This window comes from Phyllostomus hastatus, unplaced genomic scaffold (genome assembly GCF_019186645.2).
Source record: "Phyllostomus hastatus isolate PE091 unplaced genomic scaffold, TTU_PhHast_1.1 phas_scaffold_317, whole genome shotgun sequence".
NCBI lineage: Eukaryota > Metazoa > Chordata > Mammalia > Chiroptera > Phyllostomidae > Phyllostomus > Phyllostomus hastatus.
This window is the reverse complement of record NW_025334023.1, coordinates 18,945,017-18,960,413: the sequence shown is the minus strand read 5'-3', so window position 1 is coordinate 18,960,413 and position 15,397 is coordinate 18,945,017. Positions and strand designations below refer to the sequence as shown.

Sequence of the window (15,397 nt, the reverse complement as noted above, 5' to 3'; positions counted from 1 at the left end):
CTTTCTTTATTTTGAGACCATACTCAATCATTTCTGTAGCCATCCTGATTAACAGTGTTTTGAACTATGCATCTGATAAGTTGGCTGCTTGTCACTTACTTCTTTTTCTGGGGTTTTGATCTGTCCTTTCATTTGGGACATACTCCTTTGTCTCAGCATACATTTTATATTGTAAGGGGTAGAGCCTTAGGTATTCACCAGGGTGGGTCAACCCACTTGGCTGTGTTGTGGCACTGAATGTGGGGGAGGGGTCAGAGAGGGAACAATGCCGCTTGCTTGGCTCTCGCTTTGCTTTCAGTTGCTTCCTTCACTTCCCACAAGCAGATTGTGCCCTTTTAGGTGCTGATTTCGAGGTAGGTGGGCTTGTGTATGTTCTAGAATCCCATGGGCCCCTCCAACAGACTCTCCTGTTCGAGTGGGAATTTCTGCCATTGCTACAACTCCCACAGAGTTTTTTAACGCTTTAGTTTCCTGTGCTGGAACCCTGGGTTGTGCAGTCTGTATCCCTCCCAAGTTGTTTCTCCCAGATTATCCACACACAAATATGGGATATCCTGGTCCACAAGCCTCTTCCTTGTCACACTTACTTGCTGCCCTGGCTTCACCTCTCTGCCCCTCCTACCAGTCTGGATGAATGTTTCTTTAACTCCTTGGTTGTCAGACTTCCATACAGTTTGATTTTCCCAGAGGTAGATTTTCCCTCTGGCAGTTCTGGTTGTTTTTTGTTTTTAAATTGGTTGTTATCATTCTTTTGGTTGTGGAAGGAAGCAAAGCATATCCACCTATGCCTCCATCTTGGCCAGAAGCTCCAAGAGTGAATTTTCTGTTTGTGAAATTGTGAAGAAGGAAAAAGAAATTTGAGCTAGTTTTGCTGTTGCCCTTTGAGCTGCAAAGGTCTTGGTCACAATGTATGATAAGTGCTTAGCTGAGGTGGAAACGGCATTAGATTTGTGGGTGGAAGGCATGAACAGAAACATGTTCCCATTGACAGCTTTGTTTTGTGCCAGGAAGCATTGGGCCTACATGAAGATATCAGCAAGGGACCCCTGAAACGATTGACACCAAACCAATTATTGTAAGTGAGGGCAGGTTACACAGATTCAGGATGAGGTTTAAACTGAAAAATAAAAATTACCGGCGAGAGAAAGACTACATCCACATAACTTTTATTACAGAATATTGTTATCATTGTTCTCTTTTATTATTAATTATTATTGTGAATCTCTTATTGTGCCTAACTTATAAATAAAACTTTCTCATAGGCATGTATGTAGAGGAAAAAAACAGTACGTGTAGAGTATGGTGTTATCCGCAGTTTCAGGCATCCACTGGGGGGCCTTGGAACATGTCCCTCAAAGATAAGAGGCAACTACTATACTTTCTTAAATCTGAGGACACTGATTACTTTTGCAGGGGTGGATGGGAAAAGAGGTCACTTTTCAACATCAATTATTTTAGGAGGTGAAAATTTGTAGATTAAGGCAAAATAGAAATTATACAAATTATAAGACTTTGGTTTAGAGAACACACAAGTAAAGATTTTCTGGTTTCAGTTACTGTTTATTTTTTATTTTTTGTTTTGATGAAATAAAATATATTGAAGTACCTATTTTAATTCAGCAACTGTTTAAATGGGGCAATCCTATATATTCTCCCTCAGCTGCCTGAAGCTCACATTGTCCTCAGGGCCTCATGCAGAGATACATCATCATTTCATGTGCTTGGTGGCATAAAATTGACATATTTTACATATGGCATATGGATTGTGTCCTTTATTACTACTTATTTTTCATATCAGATAGTATTTCATATCAGATAGTATTTCTGGCTACTGTTAGGGCTGCCAGTTTTATAGTTCTCTCTTCCTGTGTGTGTATATATACGTGTGTCTCCTTCATTTACTGTTTCAAATACTCTAGAGCAGAAACCTCTGAAGGGGTCAGGGAGATGGACAAGTAGAAAGCAGATTGGAAGTGCTTGAGGGAGCCTGTGGAGTATCTCTCAGTCCATCAGTATGGCTAGTAGCCACTGATGATCACTTCCAGGGCATTTGCTCCTAGCGAAACCAGGAATCCATTTACAACAAGGTCCCTGAACTCTTCCCTGTGTTTTAAAATGAACTTCTGACAGGGGACACAGAATCTAGACCAGCAGTTCACCATCAACCCTCACACAATTTAATAACCTACCACTTAAGCATCCCGTTTCATAAACAACTCCATGTCTCTCCCCCAGGGCTCATTTTCAGGCTCCATTTTAGCCTGAAAGGTGATTTCATTTCATAGGAAACCATGTCCAATTCATCTGGGGTGAGATTATCAAATGAAAGGAGTCCCTTTTCACCAGCAGCATTCCGTTTAAACAAGATGTGCTTCCTCAGAGCCAGTAACACAACATGCAAAGCCAGAGTGTGCTGCTGCAGCAGCGTTAGGCTAAACAAAAGGTGGGAGAAGGGAGGACACCGCCAAGCTGGTCTGAGTTTCAACAAAGTGGGAAATTAGAAAAGTCACAGCCTGAGCGTTGCTGCGGGGGTGTGCGGCAGAGATGGTTAAAGCGAGGTTGTGAACAGCCCACATAACAGATAACTCATGTTGGGGACATTTCTTTGTGACTGTTTTTGTGCCAGGACAGGTGTAATAGGGTAAACAAAGAGCAGAAGTGGCATCTTAGATTTCTACTGTATTCTAAAGTTAAACATAGCAGTCAAATGTCCTAAAAAGCTTTTAAAAATGAGACAAGAATGGAAACACTTTGAGGCAGCAGCTACTGCTTGAATATGCGGGGCAGAAGGTGTCGGGCCACAGTTTAGTCAAATTTTTCTCTAAAAAGGGGCATGAAGCACCACCATCTCTCCATGATGAGCTCCAGTGGTGAATATCATACTGCTTCCCCTTTAGAGAAGCTTCAAGCTCCCTCCTCTAGCATATGATTCCATCCCACTCTCCATGTAATTATAAAAATACTACCCGAAATCTAGTAGTTACCAAGGGGGAAGTGTTATGTGAGAAGCTTCCAAACACTGAGCTACTGAATCTCAATGAATTGAGGGAGTCATTCACAAGCTGTTCATTCAAGTTCTGCATGTACACAGAACTTATGGGAAAATGCTAAGCACCAGTTACGGTTTGATCATGACTAATTTTTCTGCCTTGGAATGAAGCAAGCACAGCACAGGCTGAAAAGGATATTTACATAGAAGGCAGGAGATGTGGAGTGGAGGTCAGGAAATGGTGGTAGGAAGGAAAATCCTTTCTAGAATCAGATTTAAAGTTCATTTTCTTAAAACAATGAATATGGAAATCACTTGTTAGGCTTTTTACTATTTCCCTAAAATCTCTTCAGGTGTGCTCCCATGGTCTGTATTATTGCTATGGAGAGAAGAGATGCCTGTTTGGGATCAAATTAGGGGCCTTGTGCAGAACAGGAGAAATGATGTGTATGAAGTCCAGCAGATGACTTTGAGCAAGCGTCACCCAGATGGAGAGATGGCTGTATGAGAAATGGTACATGGATGTGGCTTCTTTCAGGAAGGATGGGTAAGAGTTTGACAATAAAGAAATATGGCCATTTGGTGAGAGAAGACCCAGATGTGTCCAAGCTCTAGTTAGAGAACAGGGCTGCTGCTAGTGCTACCAAACAGTTTAACTTGTCTACTTGATCCAACCCTCATAAGGGAGGGCTGCACTGGGGACAAGGTTCAAGAAGGACAGGTGCAAGCATAGGAGACAGAAACATCTGAGAACCCACCATCTGCAGAAGCCTGTGACAGTAAGCATCCGGGCAGTCTTTATTTACCTGCAACACAGAGAGGTATTTCCAGTAGAGTGGGGCCTATATCCTAAATCACACCATCAGAGAACAGCTGTTCCCCTCTCTATACATTGGGTGAGGCAAATAAACAAAGATATTGTTATTGTTTATTTTCTACAAGAAAAAAATGTTGTAGTTTAAGTCATGCATGAAGATGGAAAAGTGGGTGGCAATATCACCCATCAAGCTGTGGGTGAAGAGGAATTATTTAAAGTGTGTAATAATGGTAGTCTTTATAATACAAATATTTACCATTGGGATACAGATTTAGGGACTAATGGTGAATCTTATTGTGTGCACATTAGAGAGTATGTAAATCATACAGCTACTAACTTAAAATCACAGTCTCCTGAGAAATGTGAAGATGTGCCATAAGGCCAAAAGGATCATGGGTTAATTTTGTTTCCTTCATTTTCTCCTCTTTTAAGACACAGAGGGAACGTGCTGTGCACTGGGCTGTTTAAACACCAAACAGCTGAATTTTATTGTTTGTTTTTAATAACAGCTTTCTTAACTGGGTTACGAGTTGGGCTTCTACTTCTGGAACCTAAGGAGAGTTTGGCTATGTAACATCTTGTAAGCAGAGATCTCTTTGGAGGCACAAGGAAGCGACTGGCAGATCCTTGGTACAGGAAGTCCAGGCTTGGGAAGAAAATCATGCTGGGCATCTAGTTTTTGTGAATTCATATGATGGTGGGAGGAAACAAATGCAGTTAAACAAGAATTTGGTAGATGTGTAAATAGGGAAATGAGGAAACTGTGCTCTCAGGGGGTAAAGCATGCTCAAATACTGTTTGTGCTCGCTTAATGCGAATTCATCAATTACAGCATTTATAAGCTGTAAGTGCTAGGCCAAGATGTTATGTTCTTTGTAACCCTGAGTGTCAGGATAGGTGTCTGAATGCACTAGGTTTATAAAGGAAGAAAGCCTTGACTCCCATTGGAAAAATTATAGAGTATTTGCCTAGGAGAGATCTACACTTTAACCTGAGACCTCACTTCAGATCCATGCCTTGTGTCTACTCTTACCATTCAACTCCAGTGCACTTCTAGGTTTCTCACCCATTGAGAAGCACTGTTCCCTCTATTTCCCTTCTATTGTTACCTTGGCCAGGGAAGATGCTTAGATAAAGAGAAAGGAAAGAGAGAGCAAAGTCTCAATGGCTAAGGAAAAAGAAGCAAGGAATCTTGAAAGTGAGGATAAAGCATCTGAATATGATAAAGAAAACAATAGTTTTTGTAGAAAAAGAAAAAATGTTGGCAGACTGAAAAAAAAACTGTTAGATTGGAAAAGATTTTCAAAAGGGAGATTTGGTGGGAGAGAGCCCATTTCTATACTGAAAGCAACCAGCGCCTGGGGAAAAGATTTTACTTTTGCAGTGAAATAGTGTTGGTGTTGCAAGATGTTGTTGGCTGGATGTGGGAGAGGAAATAAAATCATGTTCTGTCTGGGCCTCCGGCTGAGTGAGTTTCATTTGTAGAAGCTTGGCTAGATGTTACCAGATGTCCAGTGAGATCCCCATAAGGGAGGCAGGACAGACCAGGGGGACAACTCTGCAGTCTTGATTAAAAGAGCTGCTCAGTCCAGTGAAATGGAGAGGGTTCTGTGGGGAGAGTATAGCATTTAGAAACACAAAGATGCAGAAACAGAAAACTGATACCATGTTTTTGATAATGATTCCCAGGTATATATTTGGCATAGCCTAAAGGGACTCCTTCCAGGGAGGGCTGTCATTTGTAAAGTGCCCCTCTCACCTTGGAGTGTTCTCATTTTGTCAGAGGTGCAGTGGTTGATATGGCTGGGAATAGGAAGGTCACACTGCCTCTGAGTCAGTCTCAGGCAGCATGTAGGGTGAGGGCATTGGCTACCTGGGCCTTCTCCATTGGTCACCATTGTTTACTCCACATACCCTCAGTAGACTGCAACAGAAGCACTGGCAGAAGGAATGGATGAGGAGAGAAAGGCATCGAACTTAAGGTTTAAGAATGCAGGTAGGATAAACACAAATGAAAATACACTACAGCACTAATAATAATAATATAAAAACATGCAAGTAAGATTACGTACAGCACTACTAGGCATGCTTACCTATATGCAATCATATACACACACAAGCAGGAATGCTGAGGAGTTGCAAAATTGACTTGGCTATCTAGGGTCAGACTGGGCATCAGAATGGTGTGCTTGTGGAGTTTTTGAAGAGGGGTACAAGCAAGGACATCTGGGGGTGGGCGGGGAAGGTGGGATGTGCTGAGGGTCAGGATGTTGCATGCATGGATCACACAAGGGACAGAAGCACTGCTCTCAGGCTGTCAAGGTGCTTGCAAACTGGACAGTCAGGGAAGGAGGGAGATAAACTGGTGGCTGATGAGAGGGGGCAGCTCCTCCCACAGCTTAGGACAGCACAGAAGAAGCCCTGTAGCCGGCCGAGTTTTGACTGTACTCTCCTATGGGCTGTTTAGAAGAAGTCAATCTCTATCACACATGCACTTTTTGGGGGTGGTGGTGAAGGAATCACTGAAGGTGATAGCACAGACAACCAGGAGATACATATATGCAACCCTTTGTTTCACTAAGAGAGAAGAAGCTGCAGCAGATAATAACTTAATGAGCTGAAAATTACTGAGGAGATACAGAAGCAGTGACATCTTTCATGGATCAGAGGAAATTCCATTTCAAATGTATTAAGTAGAGATGAAGAAGGAGTTGAAAGCCTGGAATGAGGATGGCCATGTACAGCGATGCTGTGATTAATGCCAATTAAGTAAAACAAAGAAGTTCTACGATCATTCCACAAAATGAGTCCCTTCTTTCAGAGGACCCTCTATTGAGGTCTGATTAGGGATCATGGGGCATTCTTTCTCTATGCTTCATTAAAACAGATGTGGAATGTTCTAAATGCTTTCCCCAGATCCAGCCATTCCTGGGAAGAGAGGCAGGTTCCTCATCCTTTCCAGGCAGCGACATGTGGAAGGAAATGATTCCCCCAGACCAGCAATCTGGATTCCCTGCCTCCCATGGAGAACCGTGGGAAGTCAGATCCAGCGCAAGCAGAGTCAGATCCAGGGTTGGCACACGCTCTCCTCTCTCTCCTCTTAGCAACAGCTTGTGATGTTTCCTAGTCCTGAATTTATTTCCTATCCACCGCCTCTCCCTGCCAGTTTTTGAGGGCAGTAGTGCTTTTTTACCTTCTCTTTTTGCAGCCCGGTGTGCTTGCTTGCTTGCTTTCAAGGAATTCAAAGGTTGGCTCCCAAGGTCTATCCTGCATGCTCCCATCTGCTTTTTCTATTCAGCTCTTGAGGGAAGCTCTCACTGGCTATATATCTAGGTTCCATTTCCTGTCCTTCCTTTTGTGGACAGCAGCCAGGAAACTCTTCCTGGTGAGTTTGTGTGTGTGTATGTCTAGGAATGGCATTACTGCTGCAAAGCAGAGGAGTGGGGATATGTTTTAATTTAGTTCTCAATTGGAAAAGGCTCAGTTAAATAGACCAACCTATAAAACAAGATGAAAACAAAACAACAAAAGCCCACATACCACAAAAGCAAAGAAAAAAATAAAAATAAATCAAAACAACCCCCACCCGAAATCCAAACCCCATCAAATCTCAAACAAAAGAGTCACTGGATCCAAGTAATGCAATAGCCGTTAGAGGCATGTATGGAGTCTGTGGGCTGAACTTCAGCCTGTCACAGGCAGTTATGAAAGATGTCATTTAATTTGCTTAAAAAAACTGTAAAAGGCAGATTGGATAGCTGTATTTTAGCAAATGTGTTTGCACTAAGGGTACCTTCTGTTGAACAGTTCTGCCCACAAGCTGTCTGTAGAATATAGAACATCTCTCGAGCATGCTTGCCACCTTGAAGCAGGGCAGTCGGGAGCAGAAAAAAAAAAGAACAGAATGCAGAAAAAAGGTGAAGAAAAAGAGAGAAATGAAGGACAGCAAGTCTAGTACCATCAATACATTTAGAAATGAGATTAGCCAAGTGTGACAATAGAATTTAAATGACACACAGAGAGACATTAAGATTGCAGTAAATAACATACTATGGAAAATTCAGCCAGAGAGCACTTTCTGTTCAGCTTAGCTACAGAGTTGGAACGAAAGCACAGGTCTATTATTCATTTTACTGGCTCTTTTGCATTCCAGCACTATACATGTTTTAATCTTAGCACTAATCATTAGTGGTTTTTGTTTTCGTTTTTGTTTTTTTTTTTGCTAGTTACTCCAAACAGTCAATAATCACATTGCCCCACACAGCTCTGAGGACTCACACTTACCAACTATGTCAAACCACAGAGGGGTGTTAGCTGGCTGCACAGATACCACCCCTACAATCTCGGTGACTCTATCACTCTCCATGACTGTGAAGTTATAAAATGGCTCATCAAAGGTAAGCGGTACAGGTGAAGGGGGTGGTTTCTTAATCCATTCAATGTGCAGGCGGGCCGTGGAGGATTTCTGTGGGCGCCCATTGTCCACCGCCTTTATCTACTCACACAGGGAGAGAACACAGAAAGCTGTCTTAGAGATTGGAGCTTGTGGAAGTTTGGATCTCTCACTCATATATTGTTGAGCAGAGTGTCCATACTCATCGCAGTGTCAGCAAAAAGAAGAAGAGAGTGGAGGTCTGGGAAGCGTGACCTTGGGAATCGGGAGGAAACAAGTTGGTCATGTGGCGGCCCCATGTCACATTCACCAGACAGTGATTTGGACCACCGCCAACTTTACAGATGTGGAAAACTGGAAAAACAAATGTTGCATTTACAATTTTTAGTGTTTTATGGTCATGAATGGGAATAAAGTGCATTGTGAATCCTGCCTATGTATGAATGAAGTGTGTGTGCACAGAAGTGTGTGTGTCTGTGGTCATGTTTTGCAGATCCTTCCTTCTGCTTTACTCTGGAGGATTCCATTCACACATTGCCAGACGAGTGATGGGAGTAAGTGTGGGAAAGGCAGTAACCATGCTCTAACCACCTTAGAGCCCCTCCAGTTATGCCAGCAAGCTTGGGCGCCTGAAGTCAGTGGAGCAGGAGCGAGGTGGTTAAAGATTCTTCTGTAGGGTCTGATAAAAAAGCTGAGGGAAGCATGTCTCCTCACCCACATATGCAGGGTTAATTGTTACGGTGTCCTGAACTTAAATTAGGGTGGGGCAGTTAAGTCCAGCAAGCACTCACCACTGAGGGAAAATAAAAATAAAGGGTTTTTAAATACTACATTAAAAATAACCTTTTGGTCCTGGTCAGGTAGCTCAGTTGGTTAGAACATTGTCCCAATACACCAAGGTTGCAGGTTTGATCCCAGGTCAGGGCACATATAAGAATCAACTGATGAATGTATAAATAAATGGAACAACAAATCAATGCCTCTCTCTCTCTCTGTCTGTCTTTCTCTCTCTCCCCTTTCTTCTCCCATTCTAAAATCAATAAATAAAAAATTTAAAAATAATATTTGTGGATGCATAACTAATAGCTACAGCCCTTAAAAACAGTGGCAACTCTTAGTTCCTTACTGCTGTGTACTCATGGATGATCACTCTGCCCTGGAAAATTCCTGGGAGATGGAGGACCCTTGAAGGTAGATGGCTTAGGTCAGGTCTCTTAGGAGTAGAGCTTGAGCAGGAATGTGAGCACAAATGGTTTTTGGGGACAAGGAAAGTGTTCTCAGGAGAAAGGAAATGAAGAAAGCAGGATGGACAGGAAGGATGTTAAGCAAGAATGTGATCTCAGTTAAAGTCTAATGTCAGCCTTATCCCACCGGGAGCTTGGAATCATTAACTGCACCACAGAGTTGGATGCACGTGGAGCCTAAGGGGTTGGACTTTTATATCAGGTGTCAGTCAGTCCTTGGCTGTGGGCTGCTGGCTGGGGTGGCAATGTGGAACCAAGAAGTTCAGTCAAGGATGACTCTCTGGTGAAGAGGTCGGCTATGAGCCTTTAGCAGCCAACAGTCAGTTACAGCGGCTGGGGGATAGCTGCACCAGCCTGGTAAAGGGAAGCTGGGTGGGGCATCAACTGTATCCACTTCAGTCCATCCAGTCTTCAAAGACTGCCATTGGCAAGTCTCACAGAGCTGCATAGCACTTATTACATCAGAGCTTTTAATGGTAGAAACAGGACTGTTTTTTATTATCTTCCTTTGTCTGCCCACTGTTCTGGATATATTACTGAGCAGAGAAAGAACTCAAGTTCAGACTGTAGAAGTGAAAGATAAATTAAGAGACTCAGATCACCCTTTAAAATAATAAAAAGAGCTGACTGTATATAGCAGAGAAGGTTGAGGACTAAGAGAAGGATGGCAGATGGCACTAACTCTTGACACTTTGGGGGACCCTGGAAAGTGCTCATCATCTGCAGGATGACCAGTCCCCTTTATGGCATAGGCACTATTTGTCTAATGTGGTTAACAGTGAGAGGAGCAGGCTGGCACCTTGGATATGAGAGTTTACATTTCTATTCAATATGGTACTCATATTTGTTTTTATGTTTAATTTTCTAATACTGAAAAACTTAGTCAACTTTTACTTGTTTTTTTAACTTGTTAGAGGATATATAGCTGTGATTTGTGTCTCACAATTCACATAGCTAAATTCATGTTCTGTCACATTGTCAACGATTACAAGTGTTGCTTTCTTTGGGAATTCTTGGAGTCATATTGAGTGACTGGAGTCATGTTGAGTAGAAGGTGGGATATGTCATTCTGCTATTCCCCCACCCTCAGTTTACATCTATGTTCAATCCCTTGAAACAATTTAGGGTTGCAGGAAGTGTGTTGAATATGTGATGGAGCAGGCTGCGAACTGGGAATGAGGGGAGATTGCTGATAGGACCCAATGAAATGGTATCATTATTGAGGAATATCATTGAAACAGAAATAGCCTTCCACTGCTATGCTATCTGTACATTTTACTCTAAAGATTTATTGTTCAAAAAAGTATACATGAATAAGAAAGTGACCCACTCCCCTCATTAATGTTATTGAAGTTCAGAATAATCTTACCGTTAGGATGTCATAACTCCCTGCTGTAAACTGCTTTCTGGAGGAAACCATGCCAGTTTTAGGGTCAATAAAGAACTTTCCATCATCATTCCCATCCACTATACTGTAGGAGATTTCTGCGTTGGGGCCCTCATCTCTATCAAATGCAAAAGCCCTGTAAATGGGTTCTCCCCTCTTCTTCCGGTCACGTTCTGGTAGCTTGATCTGGTAGACCTTCTCCGGGAACTGGGGCTTGTTGTCATTTTCATCCAGGACCTGAACCACCACCCAAATTGTTGACTGTTTTGGAGAGGAACCACCATCTGTCACAGTCACCTGAGATTTAAAAGAGAAGGCATTTTATAACTAGGAGAAAATCTTTTCTTGCCACTCCTCTTCCTGCTACCCCACAAAAGGTCTATTCTGTGCCTGAAAACATCTCAACTTTTCCTATTCCTGTAGTTCATGTCAAATGCACAACTCTTCTTAGTTTATCCATAAACACAGGAGAATGCCCTAAATCAAATAATGGAAACCACTGCTGAAAGGTTCAGAGGGAGGCAAGCCTCTCATGGTATGGAGCAAAGAGGAAAAAGAAATAGGACTGCTTTGCAAAAGGTGCCAATGTACGTAGAGTTACTAGACCTAAACTATGCTCCCCACAATAGACACAAAGAACAATGCAACAAGTATGATATGTTAACCCATGGGTGTTTCTTCTAATCCTTGGCCATTACCATTCAAATTTTTCACCATTTCTTTTCTTTTCTTTCTCTTCCATCTTTGCATAAAATTTGTGACATTTGCATTGTTAATAAACAAAAGGAAACTGAGATATACACTTCACAATTTTGATGCCTGGTTGGAACCATATTTGACAGTTAAAGTATGATTTTGACAGTCACAAGATAACTTTTTTCTTCTGAAAAATGGATACCCCTTTCCATATCTCTAAGATGCTATTCTTATGTATGTCTGTGAAAACAGAAAGAGGAGAGATATGAAGAACACATATATAAAAATTTTTGCATGGCAAATGTAAAAAGTTTTTGAGTTTTACCGTGAATAATATTCTTAGTCATAGTGATGAGAATTACTATCATTCATACTTAACATGTGGATGGTGTCACAGTATATAAAGCACTCTTCATATATTATCTTATTGACTTTCCAAAACACCCTTTTTGGTAAGTGGAATGGGTTTATTTATTCCCAGTTTATAGATGAGAAAATAGAGGCACAGAGGTCCCATTGTTATCAAGTGCTAAAGCCAACTATTGAATTTTTGGCAATTCAGTTTTACCACAAAACCTGGAAGACCTATACTTAATCTTCAAATCATTACCTTGAATACAACAGCTTATTACATCAAAATATGTATTTGGAGACTGGAAGGAACATGCAGATGCACTCATCATCAACAGGAGAAAAACAACAGTGAATTACAGCACCTGGTCATCCAGTTTTTTACCTAATAAACCAACCTGACAGGAATAATGCGGGGGGGAAAGGCCAAAAATTTGGCAAATTAAAGACTTTTGCAAAATGGAATTACAATCTAGTTTAGTTTCTTTTATAAGGTGCCTAGGAGGATGGCTTTTTCAGAGTTCTTGCTTTCTTTCAAAAATCAATCAAGTTCCCTTCCAAGGTTATTTTCCCAGTTGGTTTGTTATGTTTCACACACACACATATACACACACACATATGCACACACACCCGACAACATCAAGGCCAACATGTGCCAAGGCTGAATTTTGACTCTTGAGCTAATTCCTAGATATGCTGAGTTCTGAAGAGCCATGTTCTGCTGCTGCCAAACTAAAATGTTATACTCCCAGGTGAGCTGTGTGGACCGAAACACATTGATTTCTTGGCTGCTCAACTTCTCTGCCTCTCTTTTCTGCTTGAACAGCCTCTTTCCAAATCCATACAACTCTCAGTCTTCACCATGCACAAAATCACCTCCTCATTGCTTGTCAGCCCCATGGTGAGCTCTGAGATGGAGCTCTGGTGCTGGTTTGAGGCCAGGTGGCTGCCAAGGAAAAGAGCAACTCTCTTGGCTGTGGTTCACTGCTCACTTGAGGGTTCTGCTCTTGTAAAAATGTTTTCCTTTGGAGTAAACCTGGATTGACAAACTCAGGTGCTTGAGGTGTGTGCAAGCAGGGAAGGGGGACAGCGGCACAGGCTCCTGAAGCAGCTCCCAGGTGTGCCATGGGGAAGTGGGTCACCTTTGTCACCACCTAACCTCAAGCACCCAGCTCTCTTGCTCCCGCGGGCTGCACAGGCATCCTTTAGGTCCTGCAGCACATGCTTCCATCTCAGGGCTTTTGCACATGACATCCTCTTTCCCTAGAGTGCTCTCCCCATCCCTCTCCCTGGGTCTTGCCTACTTATCCTTTAGGTCCAGCTGAAATGTCAGTTCCTCAGGGATGCCTCCCCTGACCCCACAGGTCAAGTACCAGCCCCTTCACCTAATCCCCTTCCAAATTATGTACTGTTAAATTGCCCTAAGTACTTCCCTTTTATAGTACTTCCTGTTGTGGAAATTAACTACATACATGATTCTCCAACCTAAATTGATAGGCTGCATAAGGGCAAAACAGAGTCTGCTTTTTGTTCACTGCTCTCACCCATGTCAAGCCACATAGAACATGCTATACATATGCTTATTTAATGAATGAGGCTTTAATGCAGCTCCTACTTACACAATTTCTTTAGCCAAAGCAGTCTTGCCTTGTAAAACACTCCATAGAGCATTCAAGGGCCTCTATAACATCACTACAAGGTGTTCTTCCTACTTTTGGTCTGTATCTCTTCCATCTTCTTACCAATGGCTTTGATTGCCACCTATGTGCTGATAATTCTCCATTGTGTACTTTTGCACCTAAGCCTCATTCCCCATTTCCAAACAAACATGTTCAACTATTTAGTAGGAATCTACTCTCTGGCTCTCTCACATGTACCCCAACACCCCCAATCACAGACTGAAATCACTACCCTCAAACCTCCTCCTTCTCCTATTTTCATTGTCTCAATGAATGATACCCTCATCTACCCTCACACTGGTTCACACCAGAATCCTGGGAATCCATCTAGAATCCCTGCTCTGTCTAACTACCCACATCCAACCAAACTTAGAGGCCGTCATGTGTTTCTCATGTGCACGCCCTATGCCAGTCTCCTCTGCCACACTGCCCTATGGACAGGCCTCACTTGTACCATGCTTGGACTACCACATTAGTCTCCTGGCATCCCTGCCCCTAGCCTTCATTGTTGTAAAGTGTTATTTCTTCCTCAAAAATCTGACCTGCACACCACTCTTCAGGGCCTCCTTGAGGACAAGGAGCTGGCTGGCCTTGATTATCAAAGGACAATCACTATCTGCCTCTCTCCCTCCCTCTGTGCTCACTTACACTGTGAGCCTGGGAAGTCCCGAGCATGCCGTGCTCTTATACCTCCATTCCATTGCACAGCTGTTGGTCTCTATGAGTGCCTTCTGTTGGGAAAACACCTTACTCATTCTGGAAGCTTCCATTCAAACACTCCTTCTTCTACAAAGCCATTCTTGTCTTCTGCACACTGAGGTAGGCACCATCACCTTGTTGCCACTCCACTGTGTGCACGGCTCCAGGGCACTAAATACCATCTTATTTTTTACATGTCTGCTCATTGGTCTTTACTCAGTCATTTCAGACCTTGAGCAGTTTGAGATGAGGGATGGTCTCTTATTCATTGTTAAGTTCTGGCAGCTGGTACAGCCCTAAGTGCCAAATAAGTGTTGTTGAATAAAATTAAGAGTCAATTTACCCAAAACTCTTCCCTACGATAATAGAGAGCACATTCAGATCCTGAAGGGTGTCTGTTTCCTCAACTATAACAAAGAAACTGATAACATATTATCTTTCAAATGCTTCTCACTCTAGGATTCTATGAATGGGATTCAGGTAGAGGTAGACAAAGTTTCAACCATGTACTCTGCAGTTCATAACCAACTTACATTATTGAGAACACTGGTAATCCCACCATTACTCTGTAATGATTTCTAGGCAATTCTAAAAGTGTGCTGGTCACTTATCTACAATCTACTGACATGATCTATCAATCTACTGACATGATCTATTCATCTGTTTGGCTCCTTCAGTTCACTGTGAGCTATTCAAAGGCACAGACCTTGTCTTTTGCATCTCCTTCCCGGAACCTGATATACTCTTAATAAATGTTTCCTGAACTGAACTATGTCTTAATTTCCATTATTATTTCTGTGAAAATTCATAAACATAAAGCTCAGTTAAAATGGGGCTGGGAGGCTAAAGAGAGACAACTCACACACATGTCACTCAACACATATTACTGATCTGAACAGAAAGAGATATGATATATACCTTGCATCTTCAACAGGGAGTGATACCATATTACTACCTCAGCAGGAGGAAGAAAAGATTTCCCCTTGCCCAGTAACAGCTCAGCCAATGAGAGACTGCCATAACTCAGCTAATGAAAGGTTACATATGAGGTCTGTCCAGAAGATATCCAGCCATGTACTATGAAATATAGAGACATTTATTGAAGAAGATACAAGATACAAGAAACGCTGTACCTAGGACAG

At 42.2% G+C, this 15,397-nt stretch overlaps 1 protein-coding gene across 1 annotated transcript in view; it reads right to left on the bottom strand.

Annotated features, from left to right (window-relative positions):
• Window positions 1-15,397, bottom strand: part of FAT3 (FAT atypical cadherin 3) — a 637,939-nt gene that overhangs the window by 120,996 nt on the left and 501,546 nt on the right. Inside the window, exons 5-7 of the mRNA XM_045818135.1 lie at window positions 10,813-11,127; window positions 8,091-8,301; window positions 7,600-7,668 (exon numbers count right to left, since the gene is read on the bottom strand). Coding sequence (XP_045674091.1) covers window positions 7,600-7,668; window positions 8,091-8,301; window positions 10,813-11,127 — 595 coding nt within the window. The remainder of the gene's footprint in view (window positions 1-7,599; window positions 7,669-8,090; window positions 8,302-10,812; window positions 11,128-15,397) is intronic.